Raw genomic sequence first — 24,976 nt, forward strand, 5'->3', positions numbered from 1 at the left:
TAAAGGTACTTTAATAGGAAATAAAATAAATAAATTAAACTTATTTTTTAAAAAGTTTCATTATAGGGTATTACTCTTCTCCATACTTTAAAAAACAAAATTATATACAACACATAAATGAACACGTATATAGAAATATTTATCCTCACTAAAATTTGAAAGATAAATGAAGACTACAAATATTTTAAACATATAACTAGTAAGTAAGAATCAATATAATATTGACCAGCAGATGGCGTAATGGTTATGTCACTGGATTCCCACATGGTCAACTGCAGTTCAAGTCCAGGACCCAAAGACTTAAAACACACGCCAGTTGTGTACACATGTGTGCCTAAAATCCTAAGAGGAAAATGGTGGATTTGCAGTGTGGTCACTCCCCCTGGGGGCTGGTTTCTCGCTTTCTTTCTCTCTGGTGAGTGCATGAGCCCTACGGCAAAAAAAAATTCTCTAAAAAAATAAAAAAGAATCAATATAATATTTAATATTATTAAAGCTATAATGAAAATGGCATAACCACACACTGCTTGCAGCAATGAAAACTGATAAACCTCTTGTCAGTAAGTATAGGAAGTCTTAAAATTCTTAGATACTTTGACCCAATAATCTCGCTTCTGGGAATTTATTCTAAAAATAAACATAAGAGAAAGAAAATGCTACATATGTGTTTACATCTTTCAACAGTATTATTTATAAAGGAAAAAGACTTAAAACCCAACTAAGTGCCCAATAGTAGGAAAATGGTCAAATAAACTGCAAAATAGTTACACTGAGACCTGTAATTATCAAAAACTAAAATTATGGGACCAGCAGCTGGCGTAATGATTACATTGCTGGACTCCCAAGTAGTTGACTGCGGTTCAAGTCCTGGACCCAGAGGCTTAAAATATGCTGGGTATATCTAACGTCCTGAGAGGAGACTGGAAAAGGGATTGTGGTGTGGCCATCCTCCCGGGGGGGTGATTTCTCACTTTCTGTCTCTCTATCCCTCTCTGTCTCTCCAGTGAGTGCACACACCTTTCAGCAAAAATCTCTGAACCAAAGAAAACACACTGAGATTATAAAGATAATTACATAAAACATTAGCAATATTTTTATATGGTAGCAAGAAAGCAGTATAAAATTATGTTTATGCTATAATTACAACTACATAAAAATGATAAATGCTTACAGAAAAATATGCTTTTCTGGTTAATTTTTTTTAAGAGAGATTTTTGCTTTAAGGCACATGCACTTGCCAGAAAGACAGAGAGAAAGAAAGTGAGAAATCATTCCCCAGGGGGGATGGCAATACCCCAATCCCTCCTATTCCATTGTCCTCTAGGGATTTGAAGCATGCACCCACACACACCCAGCATGAGTTTTAAGCTGCCAAGTCCAGGACTTGAACTGCAGTCAACTACATGGGAGTCCAGTGATGTAAGCATTACTCCATGTGCTGGCCTCCTTTGTTGAATTTTTAATTTATATTTTTTGTTGTCATTGTAACTTTGAACAAAAAGAAACAAATTCAGTATACAATTGATAAAACTCTTTCACATTTAAAACCCAAATGTAAAGAAACAAAATTAAGCAGTGGCTCTATAACCTACTGGTTAAAAGAGACAGATCCTACATGGGCAACCTCAGTACAAATCCCAGCCCTGGCTGCTTGAAAAACACACCAAGAGTATATGTGTGCCCCAGATTCTGAGAATATGGAAAAATAGAAGAGAAGGGACTGCAGCATGACCATGTCCCACTGGGAAACGCACCTTCTCCCTTTTCCCTCTGGAGAACACATGTACTCTCTGGCAATTAATTAATTAAATAATTATATATATCAGCCAAAGTGAGACACACTGCTACGATGTCACTACTCAGAGACTGAGGTTATCTGGCAGGTACAGGTTCATTTTCACCTTTACCTAGAAAGGTTGTTTCCAGCTAACTGGAAGGCTGGGGTAGGAGGATGGTGGCAATACCTTGCTAAAAATAACTCTCTCCCTCTCTCATTAAAAAAGCATAGATTAGAGGCCAGCAGGGGGCATGGTGGTTAAGGCGCTGGACTCCCACATGGCCATCCACGGTACAAGTCCCTGACTTGGCAGCTTGCTTTCTCATTTTCTCTGTCTCTCTCTGTCTGCCTTTCTCTGGTGTGTGCATGTGCCCTGTAGCAAATTTTTAAAATAACAATAATAATAATAAATACAATTAAATAATTCCTTTTAAAAATTAATTAATTTAAAAATATAAGTAAAATTATAAGTAGTAAATTCTGCAGAATAAAGTAAGAAAAAAAAATATCCTCTTCCATAGAAGGCACGCGGCTGGCTCACGGTGAAACATGAGCTCCGGCTCTAGTTCTGGCATCCTCCCTCTCAGCCCAGGTATCCCTGAGCAGGCAAGTTACACATTTTCTGTGCTTCATTTTTCTCTTCGCAGCTTACAAACTGACTCATATTGCCTCACAATAGTTTTGTAAGGACCACTCAGCTGTTGCAAACTGTAAAGCCTCTTACAAATATAAGGGATCTTTAATACTGTACACCAACAATGTTCTAACAAATGAAATTCTGGAACTACTGTACTACATGGATCTGTGTATCATTAAAAGTCTATTCCCTTTATTTTCTTTAGTTCATTATTCAAATATCAATAATTTGGAAACACATTTACTTACTTTAAATTCCAAAAATTTAACAAATAACCTATATATTATAGGTTAGCATAAAGAATTTTAAAATTCTATTAAGATAAGCAGAACTGAATTACTAATTGAAAATATTTGGAAATAGTTTAGGATTGTACTCTCCTGACAGAATCAAGAAAAATGTAAATACTCAGTTTGTCAGAGAAATGAAGAATTGATCTATTACAAGTACATGTGATACTAGAGAAGTAATGTTTTTCTAAACTTAAAAGTACTACTGAAAATTTATGAAGATTATTAATTAAACCAAGAATTGGGACATGATTCATAATTTGAACACATTTCAAAATAATCTAAAACTTACTTAACTTAAAAAAAACAACTAATTTTGAGGCCAGCAGGTGACATAGTGATTAAGGTGCTGTACTCTCACACGGCTAACTACAGGTTTAAGGTCCTGACCCGGTGGCTTGATACTCATGACAGTGTGGCATGTGTACACACATGCCTGAAATCCAGAGAGCACAATGGAGGAGAAGGGACTGCAGCATGTCCAGCTCCACTAGGGAATGATTTCTTACTTTCTCTATCTCCATCTCTCTCTGTCTCTCCAGTGAGCACACATGTCTCATAGCAATGAACAATGAACAATCTTTCAAAAAAAAAAAAAAAGGCAGGGTAGAGCCAGCAGGAGGCGTGGTCGTTAACGGGTAGACTCCCACATGGCCGACTACAGTTCAAGTCTCAGACCAGGAGGCTTACTTTCTCCCTTTCTCTCTCTCTCTCAGATGAGTGCACAGGCCCTATAGCAAATGTAAGTAATAATAAATAAAATTAAATAATTCTTTAAAGATGAACAAATTTTATGAAACAAAATCCCTTACAAATAAATTCTATAAAACAAACACTCCTACCACTTAGTAAATTAATTTTCAACTCATACAGAACAACAACAACAAATTCATAGCTGGCATTTTCTATTTATAGAGGGACTACATATTGTACCTTGTTTGGAGGCGAATGTGTTATGTGAAGACAGATTACTGTTACCAAGATTAGGATGCTCTGGTTTTACAGAATACTTTTCCACTGCTCTTAAAGAGGGCTCACGAGCAGGCTGAAAACTGCTAGTCTTGAGTGCAGCACTAATAAAATGAGTCTAAAAGACATAAAATTTTTTTATTAATGTCAAATATCATTTGAAAAAATTAGATGGTAAAATATATTGAAATTTATTAGAGAACCTGAAAAAATTGTATTACATTTAATAAACAAAGAAAATAGGGACCAGCCAGTGGCGTGGTAGTTCAGGTGGCTGGATCCTGCAAGTTCAACAGCACAGACTGAGTCCTGGACTGAACAGCTTAAAAGACACACAAGGCCCATAGGACTGCATGCCCAATCCTAGAAGAGAAGGGACTGTGTCATGGCCATTCCTCTGGGGTGGAGTTGGGGAGGGGTGTTTTCTTTCTCTCACTCTCTCTTTCGCGTATCAAAGACTTGGGTTAAGACTGACTCTTCTGTGTGACTTTAATCATTTTCCTTAATGATTAATGATTTCCTAATGGGTCGTAGGGACAGTCATGACACATTTTTGCATGGAAAAACAGAAAAATACGTCATGACTTTTCCACTGACCCAATAAACTTCAATGTCTTCCCTTCTACTTTATTGATGGCTTAGTGGCCACCACAGCAGGCTAGGAGAACCAAAAAGGAAAGGCTCTTGCCTTAAACCTCTATGTCAACCAGGGAATTTAAACCCAACAGATATCATCCTTTATGGCTTCGAAGGTAAGATTTCATTTGAAGTAAAATTATAAAAATCAAAGACAGTAAGCATTCTAATGAATAGTAGACACATTTAGTAGCAGTAATAATACATGCATTTACATATAAATGGAAATTATGACAACGGAGTTTTTAGTACTATTTACTATCTGGAATGTATAAGTATCTTAATAAAAGCAATTTCAGAAGAGTTTTGTGCCACGCAAAGAAAAGCCTATAAAGATTTATATACCTCATATGTTACAAATGCTTCAGCTTTCTCTGAAAATAGCAAAGATCTGACTCTCTCAAAACTGGAAAGTTAGTAGGTTATGCAGTTAGTGTAGAAGGATGGATGAATGGATGGATAGATGGCAGGCAGACACTCGGATTAAGAAGGATCCTCTCCTTATGAAACGAATGTGCTTTCAAAATGTGTCATTTCATTTTATCCAGAATAACAACAAAATGTTCTAGGTAAAGAAATCACAACTCGAAGAAGTCAAGTCATTTACAGGTTGGGCACCAGCACTCATAGATTTGGCTCTGGCCTCCCACTAAATGGCACCCTCAATTCCTGTCACACATATAAAGTCTAAAACCAGTAAAGCTGATAAAACTCTACTTTGTATAATCATTCCATAAAAATACTATTCAGTCACCTGAAAAGCTCAAGACAAGGCCTAGTAAAAGGTCTTGAAAATGACAGCACACTGTCAATGATGATGACCTTACTTTTGTACACTCTTGTGAATGCTATGAGTTTGCTTTTATTTTTTAGGTTTTCGCTATATGGCACATGTACTCCCCAGAGAGAGACAGAGAGAGGATCCCCCAGAGGGGATGACCACACTACAATCCCTTTGTCTTCCATTCTCCTCTTGAGATTTCAGGCATGCACATACATGTACCCAGCATGTTTTTCAACCCACCAGGTATACGACTTGAACTGCAGAGTCAGTCATGTGGAACCTAGCGCCTTAATCATCACATCACCTGCTAACCCCTGAATGTTATGTTTTAATATAATTTTTCAAAGTTTAAAAATTGTAAATTACAAAAATTAAATAAAAATTTTAAATTTACACATTAGAGGGCCAACAGGTGACATAGTTACTAAGGTACTTGATACCACATGGCCAACTGCAGCTCAAGTCCAGAACCTGGCAGACTGAAAATCACACGTCTGGGCCCCAAATCCTGAAAGAAGTATGGAAAAGAAGGAATTACAGCATGGCCATTACCCCTGGGGGGGGGTGATTTCTCACTCTTCTCTCTGTCCCTGTCCAGTAAGTGCATACACTTTATAGCAAAAAACTAAAAACAAACAAACAAAAATTGTAAATTATCAAAAAAGAAGCAAATTAAAACCATTTCATTTATGATGCTCATCACTTCTTTAAAAGAAGAAGAAGAAGAAAAAAAGTATAGGTAGTGTTCAAGGAGCTAGAAATTCCAAAACAAAAAACTATGCTGTTAGCTCCTTGTGAAGATAATTCTTTTTAGAATAGCCTCACACTCAAAAGAAACAGAAAAAGAAGTTTATTCTTCTAATGAATTAAATGCAAAACAAACATGTAAACTAGGTGTTCTCATCCAAGGAGTCAATCAGAATCATTAGAGATCGTTCCGATTCCCAGGCCTACTGTCTCAAAACCGCTGAGGGGCCCATATGCATGCTTTTACAAAGCTGTCCATGTAATTCTCACACACATCCCTAGGCTAAGAACCACTGATGTAAACAATAGCGACATGATCTAAGTGTTTTAAAAATGACATGACCAGGGCTGACTGGTAGCATGGTGGTTGATGCACCTGGGTCCCACATGGTTGGCTGCTCAGTTTGAGTCCCAGATCCAACAGCTTGAAGGACACACAGCGCATGTGTGGTACATGGCCAGAACCTTCTCCTAGGAAAAGAATGGAGGAGAAGGGATTGCAAGGTGGCCATCCCCTGTTGGTGATTTCTCACTTTCCTGCTCTCTCTTTCTCTCTCTCTTTTCAGTGAGCACATATGCCTTGAAGCAAATTTAAAAAAAGAAAAGAAAAAAAAAAAAAAAGATGGCATGAACAAAAATAACTACAAAAAAACCAGAAAAGCCATCCATAGTGAAGACTGCACAGAACTAGTAGCATTTGCACTAGAAGATGCAAAGTTCTCCACATAGAGGGTAAAAATGAAGAACAAGCAAAACCATGATTTAAAAACTAAAACTTAAGGGGCTGGCAGGTGGGGTGGTGGTTAAGGCGCTAGACTCCCACATGGCCAACCATAGTTCAACTCCTGGACCTTACAGTTTGTTTTCGCACTTTCTCTTTCTCTTGCTTTCAGGTCAAATTAAAAATAATAATAATAAATAAAATTAAATAATTTTTAAAAAGAACTAAAACTTACAATCTAATGAGTAATTGTAATTGTCAATGAATACTAATTGTGATTATCAAAGAATATGAGCTTAGAGGTTCAAGTGATTAAGATCACAAAATGAGTTTTATTACAGATACCTGAATATCTATTTGTTGTTGCTGTAATTTTTCAAGATGCCTAATATGCTGCTCCATAAACACATTCATTTGTTTTTCATGATCATGACAATGTAGTTTCTCATGCTTATTCTGAATGCTTGTTTGCTGCTCTGTAACTCGTTGTAAGTGTTTATCGGTCTCCTGTAACTTATTAAGTAATTCTGCAACAGAATTGACTTTCGCTTCCAAATCACTCTGCACCTAAGACAATAAAAGTAACAAAATACATTTCAAGTTATGGAATGATACCAGAAAATCACTAGAATGATTATTCAAAGCAATTGTTATTAAGAAATGATCAATTAGAGGCTTTAATCAAACTGATTTAATACTTTTATTCTCAAAGTCACAAACTAAAAGGCAGGAAATAGCTATCTTTAGGTAAATGCATCCTCTCATAAAAAAGATTATATCAAATTTGCCACACAGAATTTTGTTTAAGACAGAGCTAGCAAGAGGGGGAAAGCAAGAGAAAAAGTCAGGGAGGGAAAGAAACAGAAAGGGAGAAAAACAGTTGATAGGGTTACATGCTACTATCCTGCCCAGTCTCCCAGTTAGCTAGCTCCACAAGTGTAAGTTGGGCCAGGAACTGAACCCCGACCTCTGTGGCCTAAGCCACAGCTCACTGGCAACCTTCCCACGTGCATCACCACACCTGAGTCCACAGAGAATTTTATAATGCCAGAAATAAGATACGTAAATGAAAACTAAAAAGAAGGAAAGCAAAACAAAGCGGCTCTTGATACCTCACTAAGGTAAGGCTGGTTTACATCGGCAGCCTTGTGTTCTCGTCGGGGCTCCGACACCTGTCGCTCTAGAATCTTGTGCCTACTCTGACCTGTTTCTCTGCTTCTCCAATTTCCAGCTGACAGTCTAAGCACAAACAACTTCTAAAGTTCCCTCCAGCTCTCAAATAAAGATATCTGGGTTGCCCAGGACCAGGTGGTTTCTCAGGATGTGGGACTTCAGGTGCTACAGCTGGGCAAGTCCTGGATTCACTAGTGCCGTCACAGCGACGTGGGGTAATTTTCACCACTCCTGAGACATAATGCACAACCACAAATAGGACCAGTCTTTCAAACTGAGAGGAACAGAACACCCATTGTTCACAGTTGAACACAACCATTTACAAAAATCAGTTTTTAATAAATTTATATTTCACAAAGTAGATATGAATATATGAAGATAATAAAATACTTTTATGAGTGGAGCTGCTGTGGCGATGGCAGCAGCAGTAGCTGCAGCCACAGTGGTAGCTGAGTCAATTCCACTGGGTGAAATTCTGGCCTCCTGAGTGACAGCGTCCTTTTCTGTTCCTGCATCTTCTAAAAGGTGTACCTTTACTTCTTTAAAAACAGGCATGCTTTGAGCTCTGTACATAAAAAAGGAACAAAAATATATTTAGTAAGCTACAGTAAACCATTTCAAGAAATACCATAAAGTGGTAATCTGCTAAAGGGAGTTTTCATGATTCTTTTTAAAATTAAATCACTTTGTACGGCTGGCAGGTGGCGTGGTGGTTAAGCACACTGGATTCCCACGGGCTGACCGTAGTTTGACTCCTGAATGTGGCAGCTTACTTTCTCGCTTTCCCTCTCTCTTGCTCTTGCTCTTGCTCTGTCCCTCTCTGATCAAATTTAAAAAAAAGTAAATAAAGTTAAATAAAGTAACTTAAAAAATTAAACCATCTATCAAGCAAGGTCATTATGGTAACAAAATTTATTAAAACTCAGGTCACTAAAGACTAAAGAAATATGTTCATTCCTTGAAGGCAGAGATGTTATTTCAAAAAATAAGACTTACATGCATGAAAAAGGCATGGGCACAAATATAAAAATATATAATCAAGAAGCACACATCTAAAGTATGCAGAAAAAGCTCTAAGAAATCAAATACCAGGAACCAGCAGTTAGTGTAATGGCTATGTCGCTGGACTCCCATGTAGTCGACCACAGTTCTCATCCCGGACCCGATGGCTTAAAACTCACGCCGGGCGCGTGTGCGTGAATGCCCAAGGTCCCAAGAGGAGAATGGAGGAGAAGGGATTGCAGCATGACCATCCCCCCTGGAGGGTGATTTCTCGCTTTCTGTCTCTATGTCTCTCTCTGTCTGTCTGGCGAGTGCATGCGCCCTATAGCGAAAATCTCTCCAAAAAAAAAAAAAAGAATTTGAATACCAAGTATTACTCCCAAAGGCAGACAACCCAGGAGAGACTGTTGCTGTTTTTAAGTCATTGCTAATTTTACTCCATAATTATATTTTATAAGAACTATATTACTTTCTTTTTTTTTTTATTGCCAGAGGGTATGTGAATGGTCATGTCACAAACATTTTTCTTCTATTTCTCCATCCTATCAGGATCTTGGGTACACACATGTGCCCAGTGTTTTCTGGGAATTTCTTTTGAGAGATTTTTGCTAAAGGGCACATGTACTCTCCAAAGAGACAGAAAGTGAGAAGTCACCCCCCCCCAGGGGGTGACACTGCAATCCCTTCTCCCCTCAGGATTTTTGAGCAGACATGCACATGTGCCCAGTGTGAGTTTTAAGTCACTGAATCCAGAACTCAAACTGTGGTCGACCATGTGGGAATCCAGTGCCTTACTGACTATGTCGCCTGCTGGCCCCATGCCCAGCGTTTTCTCAAGCTGTCAGAGCCAGGATTCAAACCACAGTTAGCCACATATGAGAGCCTGCTCTCAATGTACAGGCTACAGGCCAGCACAGAATTGTATTATTGATTGTGATTTTTTTCCCTCCCTTTTTTGAGGTACAATGGACAAATAATTGTATACATTGATATTATACAATATAATGTTTTGATATATGTACATATTGTGAAGTGATTACCACAGTCAAGCTATTAACACACCCATCAACTCACTTTGTGATGAGAACATTTAGGATCTACTCTCTTGCAATTTTTTTTCTTTCTTTTTTTTTTTTTTTGGAGAGGTTTTTGCTATAGGGCATGTGCACTCACCAGAAAGACAGAGAGAGACAGAGAGACAGAAATTGAGAAATCACCTCTCCAGTGGGGATGGCCACGCCACAGTCCCTTCTCCTCCATTCTCCTCTCGGAATCTTGGGCATGCACACACATGCGCCCGGCGTGAGTTTAAGCCACTGGGTCCGGGACTTGAACCGCGGTTGACTACATGGGAGTCCAGCGATATAGCCATTACACTAACTGCTGGTCCCCAACGCCCAGCATGAGTTTTAAGCCACCGGGTCCAGGACACAAACCGCAGTCGACTACATGGGAGTCCAGCGACATAGCCATTATGCCAACTGCTGGTCCCTCTCTTGCAATTTTCAAGTATACAGTAGCTCCAGTCACCATGCTGTACAATGCATCTCCACCCCCAGTCTCACCCGTCTAACTGAAACTGCATCCTTTGGCCAACATATCCTCATTCCCTCACACCTAGCAACTGCCATTCTGCTCTCTGCTTTTATAATCTCCACTTTTCCAGATTCACATATAAATGAGATTATGCAGTGCTTGCCTTTCTGTGCCTGGCTTACTTAGTCAGCATAGTGTCTCCAAGAGGGATTATTAAAACTACTGAAATAAATTTCCTGGGAGCCAACGGGTGATATTACGTTTAAGGTGTTCGAGTACTGGACCCCATGGCTTGAAAAACACGCAGCGTATGCACATGTGCACAGAATCCTGAGAGAAGAATGGAGGAGATGGGATTGAAACATGGGCATCCCCTTGGGAACTGATTTATCACTTTTCCTCTCCCTCCTTTCTCTCTCTGGTGAGAGAGTACACTTTATGGCAAAAATCTAAAAAAAAGAAAAGTTTTAAATTCTAGGTCATTTAAATGTAACTAATAAGCATCACCCAGTTTATTTAAATGGGCAGGAAACACATTATTAAACAACCTGTACTAAAAATGAGTCTGGCAAATAGATACGTATTTACAAAAGGTATTTAACAAAATACCAAAGAGGTGGGAGAAGGCTGGCCAATTTTGCTCTGTTTTTGACATCAATAAAAAACTAATGAAAGCAGTCATCGACAAAACTACAGAATCCCTAGGCACGTCTAACTAAGAATAGCAGGAACACACTCCACCTCTACCTCCTGGGTTTTCTCTTTCATTTTAAAGTCAGCGTAGAACCCTTAAACTTACTCTTCTTTGATATTTCTCCATTTCTACTAAGGGCAGCATCTTTTCTCTCAGTCGCAAAGTCTGAAGTCACCTTGACTGCTCTGCTTAACCTCCAAACCCAAGAATCATCCAGTTTTGTCCATTATTTCATCATAATTACATGAAGAGTGTCACAGAATTGTAGAGATGGGAGGACCCTATGGGTCCTCTATTCTAATCTCCTACTTTTTCAGATGAGGAAACTGAGACCCACAGAGGTTACAGGATTTACAGTAATGGAAGTCACAGAGCTAGTAAGTGGCAGAGTTAGGGCCCAATTCCAAGAAATCATCCTAGGACACCAGGGCTCCTTCTCTCTCAGATTAGCGCTTCAGCCTTATTCATCCTTCTCTGCTACAAAACTTCATTACCTGCTACCAATTATTCCATCCTTCCAGCTTTTTCTTACTGAAGTACTTCCCACACCTGTCACCACCATTCAAAAATCTCTAAGTGTTCTGTATAAACAACTGAATAGGCAAATTTCCTGTTAGTTTTTCCACACACTCTATACTCTGGCCCTGCCCTACCTTCCAATACACACTTCCATTACTACACAGAACAATCTCTCTCTGAATCTCACTGCTGTCATCACTGACTGTAGGCACTGTGCCATGCCTACAGCTAACTGCTTTTGCATTTCCCTTTTCTTTTAAGAGAGAGATTTTTTGCTATAGGGTATGTGCGCTTGCCAGAGTGACAGAGAAACAGAGAGACAGAAAGCAAGAATTCACCCTCCAGGGAGAATGGTCATGCTGCAAACCCTTCTCTTCCATTCTCCTCTAGAGACTTGGAGCACACACATACACGCGTGTCCAGCATGAGTTTTAAGCTGCTGGGTCCAGGACTCAAATTGTGGTCGACCATGTGGGAGTCCAGCAATTAAGCCATCTGCTGGTTCCTACAGGTTTTTTGTTGTTTTTTTTTTTTTTCTTTTTTGAGAGGTTTTTGCTATAGAGGTTTTTCGCGTGTGCTTGCCGGAAAGATAGAGAGACAGAAAGTGTGAAATCACCCCCCAGGAGGGATGGCCATGCTGCAATCCCTTGTCCTCCATTCTCCTCTCGGGATCTTGGGCACACATGCACACATACCAGCGTGAGTTTAAGCCACCAGGTCCAGGACTCGAACAGCAGACGACTACATGGGAGTCCAACAACACAGCCATTACGCTAACTGCTGGTCCCCCGGCATGCTTTATCAAACTCTGTTCTCTCGACCATCTTCCACTCGATTTATTATGACCTTCTCCTTTAAGATGCAAGGCAAGTCTTATCCCTTGTGATAAGACTGTCCTCAAAATACTTCCCCTTGACCTCTCCCTTCTTTCTTTCTTTCTTTCTTTTTTAGAGAGAGAGATTTTGCTATAGGACACTTGCACTTGCCAGAGACAGAAAGCAAGAAACCACCCTCTGGGGGGATGGCCACACTGTAATCCCTTCTCCTCTATCCTCTTCTTGGGATCTTGGACATGCACACACATGTGCCCAGCGTGGTTTTTAAGCTGCAGGGTCCAAGACTTGAACCACAGTCAAATAAGTGAGTCCAGTAATGTACCCATTATGCCGTCTGCTGGTCCCTCCCTTCATTCTTTTTGCATTTACTGCCCATACTACACAACTGAGACTTGATAATCAGCCATCCCATGGTTTAAATGTCTGTACAGAACAATTTAATAACACACTGAATGTGGGACCAGTAGATGGTGTAATGGTTACGATACTGGACTCTCATGTAGTTGACTGTGGCTCAAGTCCTGGACCTGGTGACTTAAAATTGTAGAGATGGGAGGACCCTATGGGTCCTCTATTCTAATCTCCTACTTTTTCAGATGAGGAAACTGAGACCCACAGAGGTTACAGGATTTACAGTAATGGAAGTCACAGAGCTAGTAAGTGGCAGAGTTAGGGCCCAATTCCAAGAAATCATCCTAGGACACCAGGGCTCCTTCTCTCTCAGATTAGCGCTTCAGCCTTATTCATCCTTCTCTGCTACAAAACTTCATTACCTGCTACCAATTATTCCATCCTTCCAGCTTTTTCTTACTGAAGTACTTCCCACACCTGTCACCACCATTCAAAAATCTCTAAGTGTTCTGTATAAACAACTGAATAGGCAAATTTCCTGTTAGTTTTTCCACACACTCTATACTCTGGCCCTGCCCTACCTTCCAATACACACTTCCATTACTACACAGAACAATCTCTCTCTGAATCTCACTGCTGTCATCACTGACTGTAGGCACTGTGCCATGCCTACAGCTAACTGCTTTTGCATTTCCCTTTTCTTTTAAGAGAGAGATTTTTTGCTATAGGGTATGTGCGCTTGCCAGAGTGACAGAGAAACAGAGAGACAGAAAGCAAGAATTCACCCTCCAGGGAGAATGGTCATGCTGCAAACCCTTCTCTTCCATTCTCCTCTAGAGACTTGGAGCACACACATACACGCGTGTCCAGCATGAGTTTTAAGCTGCTGGGTCCAGGACTCAAATTGTGGTCGACCATGTGGGAGTCCAGCAATTAAGCCATCTGCTGGTTCCTACAGGTTTTTTGTTGTTTTTTTTTTTTTCTTTTTTGAGAGGTTTTTGCTATAGAGGTTTTTCGCGTGTGCTTGCCGGAAAGATAGAGAGACAGAAAGTGTGAAATCACCCCCCAGGAGGGATGGCCATGCTGCAATCCCTTGTCCTCCATTCTCCTCTCGGGATCTTGGGCACACATGCACACATACCAGCGTGAGTTTAAGCCACCAGGTCCAGGACTCGAACAGCAGACGACTACATGGGAGTCCAACAACACAGCCATTACGCTAACTGCTGGTCCCCCGGCATGCTTTATCAAACTCTGTTCTCTCGACCATCTTCCACTCGATTTATTATGACCTTCTCCTTTAAGATGCAAGGCAAGTCTTATCCCTTGTGATAAGACTGTCCTCAAAATACTTCCCCTTGACCTCTCCCTTCTTTCTTTCTTTCTTTCTTTTTTAGAGAGAGAGATTTTGCTATAGGACACTTGCACTTGCCAGAGACAGAAAGCAAGAAACCACCCTCTGGGGGGGTTGACACACTGTAATCCCCTCTCCTCTATCCTCTTCTTGGGATCTTGGACATGCACACACATGTGCCCAGCGTGGTTTTTAAGCTGCAGGGTCCAAGACTTGAACCACAGTCAAATAAGTGAGTCCAGTAATGTACCCATTATGCCGTCTGCTGGTCCCTCCCTTCATTCTTTTTGCATTTACTGCCCATACTACACAACTGAGACTTGATAATCAGCCATCCCATGGTTTAAATGTCTGTACAGAACAATTTAATAACACACTGAATGTGGGACCAGTAGATGGTGTAATGGTTACGATACTGGACTCTCATGTAGTTGACTGTGGCTCAAGTCCTGGACCTGGTGACTTAAAAGCCACTCTGCGTGCGTGTGCGTGCATGCCCAAAATCCCGAGAGGAGACTGGAAGAGAAGAGATTACAGAGGGGTCATCCCCCCAGCAGGTGATTTCTTACTTTCTGTCTTTCTGTCTGTCCAGCAAGTGCATGTGCCCTGTAGCAAAAATCTCTCCAAAAAAAAGAAATTAAAAAGTAATACATTGAATATAATCAGTCACTCATCTCCATATATGAACATATTTTCTCCCTAATTAAGGTGTAAGCAGGGAGAAGAATATTTCTTTTATACCAAACTTCAACTGACAAAAGAGACATGGCAGGTGCTCAATATATATTTAACCAATCCAGGGGTCCACCAAGAAAACTTACCTCAGATATCCATTTTTTTTTTTAAATATTCCTCTAAGGTTTGAAAGTGACTCACCCTCGACCAACAAGAAATAACATTATAAGGTCTGATATAAGCTTCTTCATAGGCTTTTAAATTTTATTTTTTACAATTATGAAACTAATAATACTCAATATAGTAAATATAAAGAGCTCCTAAGTATAAAGAACTGAAAAAATGTATAAAACACTCTTATTCAGAAGCAATTATTACTGCTAGTCTTTTTTTTTTGGAATTTTTTTCTTTTATATGTATGAGAGAGACAGAGACAGGTACCCTTGACAGGGTTTCACAATGCTGCGATTCTGCCCCTAGCCTCCCAACCCACGTACCCTGTGTGCACAGAGCAACCCAAGACCTTAACCTGGACCTCCCATGTGGCTCCAGTCATGCAGCAAAGGCACAAGTCCTACCACCTGTGCTACTGAGTCTGGGCCTGTCATTTTTTTTTTTTCCACTCTTAAATCCATTAAATAACCAAATACTGCACTGCAACTGCTCCTACCAAGGTCACTCATAATTTTTGTTCAAGTGAATGGACATTTTTTTTTTTTTTTTTTTTTTTGCTATAGGGCATGGGCACTCGCTGGAGAGATAGATAGAAGTGAGAAATTACCTTCCAGGGGGATGGCCACACCACAATCCCTTCTCCTCCATTCTCCTCTGGGATATTGGGCACATACGCACACACACCCAGTGTGAGCTTTTTGTTTTCTTTTTGTCTTATTTTGAAGAGAGATTTTCACTACAGGGCACATGTGCTCGCCAGAGAGACAGAGACAGAAAGCGAGAAATCACCCCCCAGGGGGGATGGTCACGCCGCAATCCCTTCTCCTCCATTCTCCTCTCGGGATCTTGGGCACGCACGCACACGCGCCTGGCATGAGTTTTAAGCCACTGGGTCCGGGACTCAAACCATGGTCGACTACGTGAGAGTCCAGCAATGTAACCATTATGCTATTTGCTGGTCCCAGTGGACATTTTTTTTTTTTAGAACTTACCTTTTTTTAACCTCTGAGTAGCATTATCAAACTTTCCTCAACTTTGTTAACATCATGCTCCCCTACTACAAACTTTCTGAATGGTTTTTAGAAGCTACCTTGCTTTCTCCGCATATCTCCATAACTGTGTGCTTCTCCCCAGAGTTCAGCCCTAAGTCATATTTCTTTTCACTCTCACCCAACCAGTCTAACCACTTTAAAGAAGGCAATAGTCTATTCTTAATTTAAAAATGGTTTGTGAGTTTGTGCATGGTACGGTAAGGAAAAAAATGGGCATGAAATTCTATTAAATTTGATCAGATGTGCTTATGCTATATAGTCTGTTTGGTCAAATGACATAAATAGATCATGAATTATTAAAATGAAGCAACAGATAATAAAACTAACTTGAGCCAGACTGCCTGGGTATCTTAAAAAACCACTCTATACCTTATTTGTAATATGGAAACATTAACATTACTGTTAATATGTAACACTGTTAGACATGCCAGGTTTTTTCCAAAGATCAGTAGTATATGAGAAGGGCAGAGAACATGGCCCAGACAATGGTGCTGTGGTAAAATGCACACTCTGCGAAGTTAACACACATGGGAAGGTTCCGGGTCTTCAGTCAGAGATCTCCCTGAACATTCCAGGCATGTTTGTGCCCATGGCCCAGGGCTAGATAGGGACAGACCATGGCATCAAGACTGTGTAGGATGTGTTGTTTGTCTCTGTCTCTTTCTTTCTCACTCATGAAAGAAGGAAAGGAAAAAAAAAAACTTAAAAAAAAACTTAAAAAAAGAAAAAACTACAGAGAACAGTGCCTGGTGCAAGTGATACTGGGTCACTGGAAAGTCATGATGTATTTTTCTATATTTTTCTAAGCAAAAATGAGTTATGACTTTTCTGAAAACCCAATATATTAGAAATTCATATTATTGTGAAACAATGCTGTATTCCTGAGCTAAAATTATTGTGTGTTAATCTTTTAACATATAATAAAGCATAATTTGCCAATAACTTAAATATCTTTTTTTAATTAGCTATTACAACATTAGATGTAATTATTTTATTCCGAACTTTTTAAAAATTACATAGCATAAACAAAAATAGCTCTTCTGAAGTTAATTGTTAGGTTTTGGTGTTTGGCTAGGTTAGCATCATAAAATGACACTGAGTCAAGTCTCTCTCTTTCACATATGCAATGAATAAAAGAATCCTCTAGTTCTATGGTTGTGCTTGGTGAGTTTACTTCATTTAGACATCTAAATTTGTAGCACACAAGTGCATAATATTTTTAATACTTGTTTTTACCTCCCCTAAATCTGTCATGTCCTCTTTTTATATGGAGAGAAAGTAAGAAAGCACTCCCCACGGGGAATGGTCAAATCGCAATCCCTTCTCTTCAGTTTCTTTTTAACTTCAAAAAGCAAGTTAGTGTACTACAGTGCTTAGAATAGTACCTCTTCAGGGGTCAGCTGGTGGCATGGTGGTTAAGGTGTTGGACACTCCCATATGGCCAACCATGGTCTGAGTCCTTGACCTGGTGGCTTGCCTTCTCACTTTCCCTCTCTGTCTCTGTCTCTCTCTGGTCAAATTAAAAAAAAAAACAAAAAAAGGAATGAATGAATAAATAATCCTTTTAAAAAAAAGGAATAGTACCTCTTCTATAAAAATAAAAATAATTTCTGTCAGCTATGGAGTACTTTATGTGTGCCAACAACACGAGAAATGCTTTATACATAACATTATGCACTATGTATTTGTCCATAGTATTAATGAAAATATTTAAACACAAGACATTATCAAACTATTTCTTGTAAATAAAACTTACTTTTGCTTTAAAACTGTTCTTAGAGCATCTTTCTGTCCCATGGCATACTGAGAAATAAAGATGTCATTCGCTGCAAAATCAAGACAAAAATAAACTTCAGATTCCTGAAAATGTATTCAATTTTAACAAGCTACTTACTAAAAAAAGACACACTTTTTAACTAAAAGAATGCTTAGGGGACAGCAAGTAGCATGGTAGTTAAGGTGCTGGATCCCACATGACTGACTTTGTATCTTGAGTCCCAGAACCAGCAGTCTGAAACACATACCAGGTGCATATGCATGTGTGCCCAAAGTCCAAAAGGAAAATGGAGGAGAAGGGACTGTGGTGTGGCCATCCCCCTGGGGGGTGATTTCTCACATTCCTTATCCCTCTGTCTCTTTCAGGTGAGCCACACACACCCCATAGAAGAAAAATCTAAATAAAATAAATAAATTAAATTAAAAATAATAATAAAAAAGAATGCTTAGAAATTCAACAATAAGATTTTTCACATTTTTTCTTCAGAGAGACATTATTGCTATAGGGCTCATGTGCTCACCGGCGATACAGAAGGACAAAAAGCAAGAAATCACCCCTCTAAGGGGAATGGCCATGCCACAACCCCTTCTCCTCCATTCACCTCGGGGATTTTGGGCACACACACACCCAGCGTGAGTTTTAAACTGCTGGGTTCAGGACCGTAGTTGAACCGTGGTCAACCATGTGAGAGTCTTAGAGACATAACCATTTTGCCATCTGCTGATCCCAGGGCTTTTCACTTTAAAAAGGCAATAAAAAAGCAAGGAACAAATTAAGTGACCAAGTAATAATTACAGTCATATCCCTAGACTCTAGGGAAAAAAATTGCATTAAAAAAAAAAAAAAAAAAAAAAAAACTGGGCCCTGATTACCTCCCAGAATCTGTTCCAGGCACTGGGAAGACAGTGAGAAACTAGACTTTAATCTCATGCATCTTTCATCCTAGAGTGGAAGCCAGCAATAACTACTTGTCTAGGGATGATAACACTGAGGAAAATAATCTAGGCTGAAAGAAGAGAGAAAAATGATGGGAATAGGATTTACGCATAATTTGCCAATAACTTAAATATCTTTTTTTAATTAGCTATTACAACATTAGATGTAATTATTTTATTCCGAACTTTTTAAAAATTACATAGCATAAACAAAAATAGCTCTTCTGAAGTTAATTGTTAGGTTTTGGTGTTTGGCTAGGTTAGCATCATAAAATGACACTGAGTCAAGTCTCTCTCTTTCACATATGCAATGAATAAAAGAATCCTCTAGTTCTATGGTTGTGCTTGGTGAGTTTACTTCATTTAGACATCTAAATTTGTAGCACACAAGTGCATAATATTTTTAATACTTGTTTTTACCTCCCCTAAATCTGTCATGTCCTCTTTTTATATGGAGAGAAAGTAAGAAAGCACTCCCCACGGGGAATGGTCAAATCGCAATCCCTTCTCTTCAGTTTCTTTTTAACTTCAAAAAGCAAGTTAGTGTACTACAGTGCTTAGAATAGTACCTCTTCAGGGGTCAGCTGGTGGCATGGTGGTTAAGGTGTTGGACACTCCCATATGGCCAACCATGGTCTGAGTCCTTGACCTGGTGGCTTGCCTTCTCACTTTCCCTCTCTGTCTCTGTCTCTCTCTGGTCAAATTAAAAAAAAAAACAAAAAAAGGAATGAATGAATAAATAATCCTTTTAAAAAAAAGGAATAGTACCTCTTCTATAAAAATAAAAATAATTTCTGTCAGCTATGGAGTACTTTATGTGTGCCAACAACACGAGAAATGCTTTATACATAACATTATGCACTATGTATTTGTCCATAGTATTAATGAAAATATTTAAACACAAGACATTATCAAACTATTTCTTGTAAATAAAACTTACTTTTGCTTTAAAACTGTTCTTAGAGCATCTTTCTGTCCCATGGCATACTGAGAAATAAAGATGTCATTCGCTGCAAAATCAAGACAAAAATAAACTTCAGATTCCTGAAAATGTATTCAATTTTAACAAGCTACTTACTAAAAAAAGACACACTTTTTAACTAAAAGAATGCTTAGGGGACAGCAAGTAGCATGGTAGTTAAGGTGCTGGATCCCACATGACTGACTTTGTATCTTGAGTCCCAGAACCAGCAGTCTGAAACACATACCAGGTGCATATGCATGTGTGCCCAAAGTCCAAAAGGAAAATGGAGGAGAAGGGACTGTGGTGTGGCCATCCCCCTGGGGGGTGATTTCTCACATTCCTTATCCCTCTGTCTCTTTCAGGTGAGCCACACACACCCCATAGAAGAAAAATCTAAATAAAATAAATAAATTAAATTAAAAATAATAATAAAAAAGAATGCTTAGAAATTCAACAATAAGATTTTTCACATTTTTTCTTCAGAGAGACATTATTGCTATAGGGCTCATGTGCTCACCGGCGATACAGAAGGACAAAAAGCAAGAAATCACCCCTCTAAGGGGAATGGCCATGCCACAACCCCTTCTCCTCCATTCACCTCGGGGATTTTGGGCACACACACACCCAGCGTGAGTTTTAAACTGCTGGGTTCAGGACCGTAGTTGAACCGTGGTCAACCATGTGAGAGTCTTAGAGACATAACCATTTTGCCATCTGCTGATCCCAGGGCTTTTCACTTTAAAAAGGCAATAAAAAAGCAAGGAACAAATTAAGTGACCAAGTAATAATTACAGTCATATCCCTAGACTCTAGGGAAAAAAATTGCATTAAAAAAAAAAAAAAAAAAAAAAAAACTGTGGCCACAAGGGTTGGCAGGTGGTGTGGTAGCTGAGGCCCTGGACTCCCACATGGCCGAGACTGCTGTGGTTTGAGTCCCAGACCCGGTGGTTTGCTTTCTCACTTTTCCTTTCTCTCTCTGTCGCTCTCTGGTTGGGTTAAAAAATAATAACAAAGTCCAATGAATAATTATTTAAAAAAAAAAAAAAACCCTATGCCCAAATAGGAAACATTTGCCCAAATTCTAAAGAGAAAACTGCTTAGAATAATATAAAACCAGCTGCTTTTTAAGTTGCCATTAAATAAAACTTTTCAAGGCACATTTTTTTTTTTTGGAGAGGTTTTCACTATACGGCACATGCGCTTGCCAGACAGACAGAGAGAGACATAGAGACAGAAAGCGAGAAATCACCCCCCAGGGGGGATGGTCACGCCATAATCCCTTCTCCTCTGTTCTCCTCTCGGGATCTTGGGCACGCACGCACACGCGCCCGGCTTGAGTTTTAAGCCACTGGGTCCAGGACGTGAACCGCAGTCGACTACGTGGGAGTCTAGCGACATAGCCATTACGCTAACTGCTGGTCCCAAGGCACATTTTTAATTATTTTACCAAAGACCATTTAAAATCTGGATTTAGAATTGATAAACAGATATCTAATATCAAACTATGCAGTAGGTTGGTAATACCAAAATAATCTTTATGATTGTAAACCTTTTCTGAATTTTAGAGATTCTATTACTAGCTCAGTTTGGAAGTAAAAACTAATTAAAAGTGAAATAATAAGTAAAATTATAATATTGTTGAATGAATATTTAAAAATCAGTTCTAGTGGCCAGCAGGTGGCAATGGTGGTTAAGGCGCTGGATCCCATAGGACTAGCCAATTGTGTAATGGTTACGTGTCTGGACTTCCATGTAGTCAATCACAGTTTGAGTCCCAGACCTGGCGGCTTAAAACACATCGGGCATGTATACGTGTGTGTCCAAAATCCTGAGAGGAGAATGGAGGAGAAGGGACTGTGGCACGATCATCCCCGCTGGGGGGTGATTTCTCACTTTCTATTTCTCTTTCTCTCCAGGTGAGTGCACAGCAAAAATCTCCCTTAAAAAAAAAAGAAGTGCTGGATCCCATATGGTTGACTCCACAGTTAAGAGTCCTGGACCCAGAGGCCGAAAAAACACGCTGTGCATGTGTGCCCTAAATCCCAAGATTAGTATGGACTGTTGCATGCCCATTCCCACAGGGAGTGATTTCTCACTTTTCCTCTGTCTTTCTCCCGTGAGCACAAAAACAAAAAAAATTAATTCTACCCTTACAAAGGAAATTCTTGACACATGCTACAACGTGGTGAATCCTGAAGGCATTAAGCCAGGTGAAATAAGCTAATCAAGTCAAATACTGGATAATTCTACTAATATGAGGTGCCAGGTCAAATTCACAGACAAAACTTGGGAAAGGTTTGCCAAAGGCTGAGAGGACGGAAACGTTGAATAGGTACAGTTTTGATTTGGGGGCAGTGAAAAGTTCTGGAGGTGGCCAATGTTGATGGTTGCATCACAATATGAATGTACTTGATGAATAATAATATATTCTTAATACATATTTTAAAATGGTCGAGCCCAGACAGGTGGTGTGGTAGTTAAGGCGGCCCTAACCCACATGGCTGACTATGCAGTTCCAGTCCTGGACATGGTGGCTTGAAAAACACACTGGCGGGGCCAGCAGGTGGCATGGTTAATGGTGCTGGACTGCCACACGGCCAAGCACGGTTCAGACCAGGCAGCTTGCTTTCTAACTTTCTCTCACTCTCTCTCTCACACTCTGTCCCTCTCTGTTCAAATTAAATAAACAAATACAGTTAAATAAAATAATTCTTTTAAGAAAGAAAGAAGGAAAGGAAAGGAAAGGAAAGGAAAGGAAAGGAAAGGAAAGGAAAGGAAAGGAAGAAAGGAAGGAAGAAAGAAAGGAAGGGGAAAGGAAAGGAAAGGAAAGGAAAGGAAAGGAAAGGAAAGGAAAGGAAGAAAGGAAGGAAGAAAGAAAGGAAGGAAGGAAGGAAGGAAGGAAGGAAGGAAGGAAGGAAGGAAGGAAGAAAGAAAGAAAGAGAGAGAGAAAAACATACTGGGAACATGTGTGATTATGCCCAAAATCCAGAAAGGAGAATGTAGAAGGGATTGTGGCACTGTCATCCCCCTACAGAGTGATTTCTCACTGTTTTTTTTTCGCTCTCTCTCTCTTTCTGTCTCTTTCTTTCCAGCAAGTACATGCACCCTATAGCAAAAAAAAAAAAAAAAAAAACAACGGTTAAGGGCCAGTTCTTCCGTACAGCAGTTAAGCACCATGAACAGTAAGCTAGATACCACATAGCTGACTACAACTTGAATGAGAGCCCTAATGGCCTGAAAAACACAATGGGATGAGAGCCAGCAGGTAGTAAGATGGTTGAGGTGCTGGACTCCCACATGGCCCACCATGGTTCAAGTCCTGGAGCTGGCAGGTTACTTTCTCACTTTCCCTCTCTCTCTCCCTATCTCTCTCTGGTGAGCATACATTTAAATTATAAATTTAAATTTATAGCAAATTTGAACAATAATAATAAATAAAATTGAATAAATATTTGTAAACTATTAAAAATTATTAAAATGGTAAATTTTATATTAGGTATATTTTCCCACAATAAAATTTAAAAAATAGGACCAGCAGGAGGTGTGGTGGTTAAGGGTGCTGGACTCCCACATGGTCCACTACAGTTCGAGTCCTAGACCTGGCGGCTTTGCTTTCTCACTTTGCCTCTCTCTCTTCATCTGTCCCTCTCTGGTCAAACTAAAATAAATAAATAAAGTTGAATATAATAATTCTTTCAAAAAATGAATTTATATTCTTTTACCTTTTTGTCTGCTCTCTTCTCTTTTATCCAAAGATACCTCTTGTACTGCAACATCTTTAGAAAAATCCTTTGAGATACAAAATAAAAAAGTGAGAGGCTAAAAAAGCTTTATGATTTATTACTTACCAAGTCCATTTACCATCTAGTGACTACTGTATTCTAGAAAGGTGGGACTGTGTGTCTTATTATATTTTTTGTTCCAAGCACCACCAAACGCCTAGGTACTTTGAAGCTACTCAAAGATTTGATGAGGAAGTAATGCACTGTCATACAAGTGAGTGAATAAATGAACAGCAAATGTGGCACTGAGATTCAGACTCAAATCCTGATTTGAGACTCCCACATGGCCAACCACAGTTCAAGTCGTAGACCTGGTAGCTTGCTTTTTCCCATTGCCTCCCTCTCTCTGTGTATATCTCTCTATGGCCAAATTTAAATAAATGCATTAATAAATAAAATTAAGTAATTCTAGGGACCAGCAGGTGGAGTGGTGGTTAAGGTGCTGGACACTCCCACATGGCTGACCATGGTTCAAGTCCTGGACCTGGTGGCTTGCTTTCTCTCTCTCTTGCTCTCTCTCCCTCTGGTAAAATTAAAAACATAAATGAATGAATAAATTTTCAAAAAATAAACAATAATTCTTTTTTAAAAATTAAATAATTATTTTTTTAAAAGTTTCTAGGAAAAATGGACAGTAAGTAGTATGGTGGTTAAGGCACTGGACTTCCACAGGGTTGACCAAGGTTCAAGTCCTGGACCTGCCAGCTTGCTTTTCCGCATTCACTCACTCTGTGGTCAAATTTAAAAAATAATAAAGATGATAAATAAAATTAAATAAAATAATCATCTTTTTTTAATTTATTTTTTATTTTTTTATTTTTGGAGAGGTTTTCGCTTCAGGGCACGTTCGCTCACCAGACAGAGAGAAACATAGAGACAGAAAGCGAGAAATCACCCCCCAGGAGGGATGGCCACGCCGCAATCCCTTCTCCTCCATTCTCCTCTCAGGATCTTGGGCACGCACGCACACGCACCCGGCGTGAGTTTTAAGCCACTGGGTCCGGGACGCGAACCACGGTCGACTACGTGGGAGTCCAACGACATAGCCATTACGCTAACTGCTGGTTCCCCAATAATTATCTTTTAAGAAGAGTTTCTAGGAAAAAATCAATTCACATAAAAACATTTTTAATTCTACCGGTTATAAACAGCATGGGGACCAGCAGTTAGCGTAATGGCTATGATGCTGGACTCCCACGTATTCGACCGCGGTTCACGTCCCAGACCCGGTGGCTTAGAACTCACGCCGGGCGTGTGTGCGTGCGTGCCCAAGATTCCGAGAGAAGAATGGAGGAGAAGGGATTGCAGCAAGTGGCATGGTGTTTAAGGCACTAGACTCCCACATGGCTAACCACAATTCAAATGCTGGGCCCAGCTTAAAAATCACACTGGGGGAACCAGCAGTTAGCGTAATGGCTATGATGCTGGACTCCCACGTATTCGACCGCGGTTCACGTCCCAGACCCGGTGGCTTAGAACTCACGCCGGGCGTGTGTGCGTGCGTGCCCAAGATTCCGAGAGAAGAATGGAGGAGAAGGGATTGCAGCGTGACCATCCCCACTGGGGGGTGATTTCTCACTTTCTGTCTCTA

At 39.7% G+C, this 24,976-nt stretch overlaps 1 protein-coding gene across 1 annotated transcript in view; it reads right to left on the reverse strand.

Annotated features, from left to right (window-relative positions):
• Positions 1 to 24,976, reverse strand: part of KIAA0586 (KIAA0586 ortholog) — a gene marked incomplete in the record, with an annotated part of 153,236 nt that overhangs the window by 125,247 nt on the left and 3,013 nt on the right. The window contains 5 exon segments of the mRNA XM_027770433.1: positions 3,638 to 3,791; positions 6,907 to 7,128; positions 8,125 to 8,299; positions 19,580 to 19,649; positions 23,326 to 23,392. Of these exon segments, the coding sequence (XP_027626234.1) occupies positions 3,638 to 3,791; positions 6,907 to 7,128; positions 8,125 to 8,299; positions 19,580 to 19,649; positions 23,326 to 23,392 (688 nt within the window).

Source organism: Tupaia chinensis, unplaced genomic scaffold (genome assembly GCF_000334495.1).
Source record: "Tupaia chinensis unplaced genomic scaffold, TupChi_1.0 Scaffold000133_1, whole genome shotgun sequence".
In the NCBI taxonomy this organism is placed as follows: domain Eukaryota; kingdom Metazoa; phylum Chordata; class Mammalia; order Scandentia; family Tupaiidae; genus Tupaia; species Tupaia belangeri.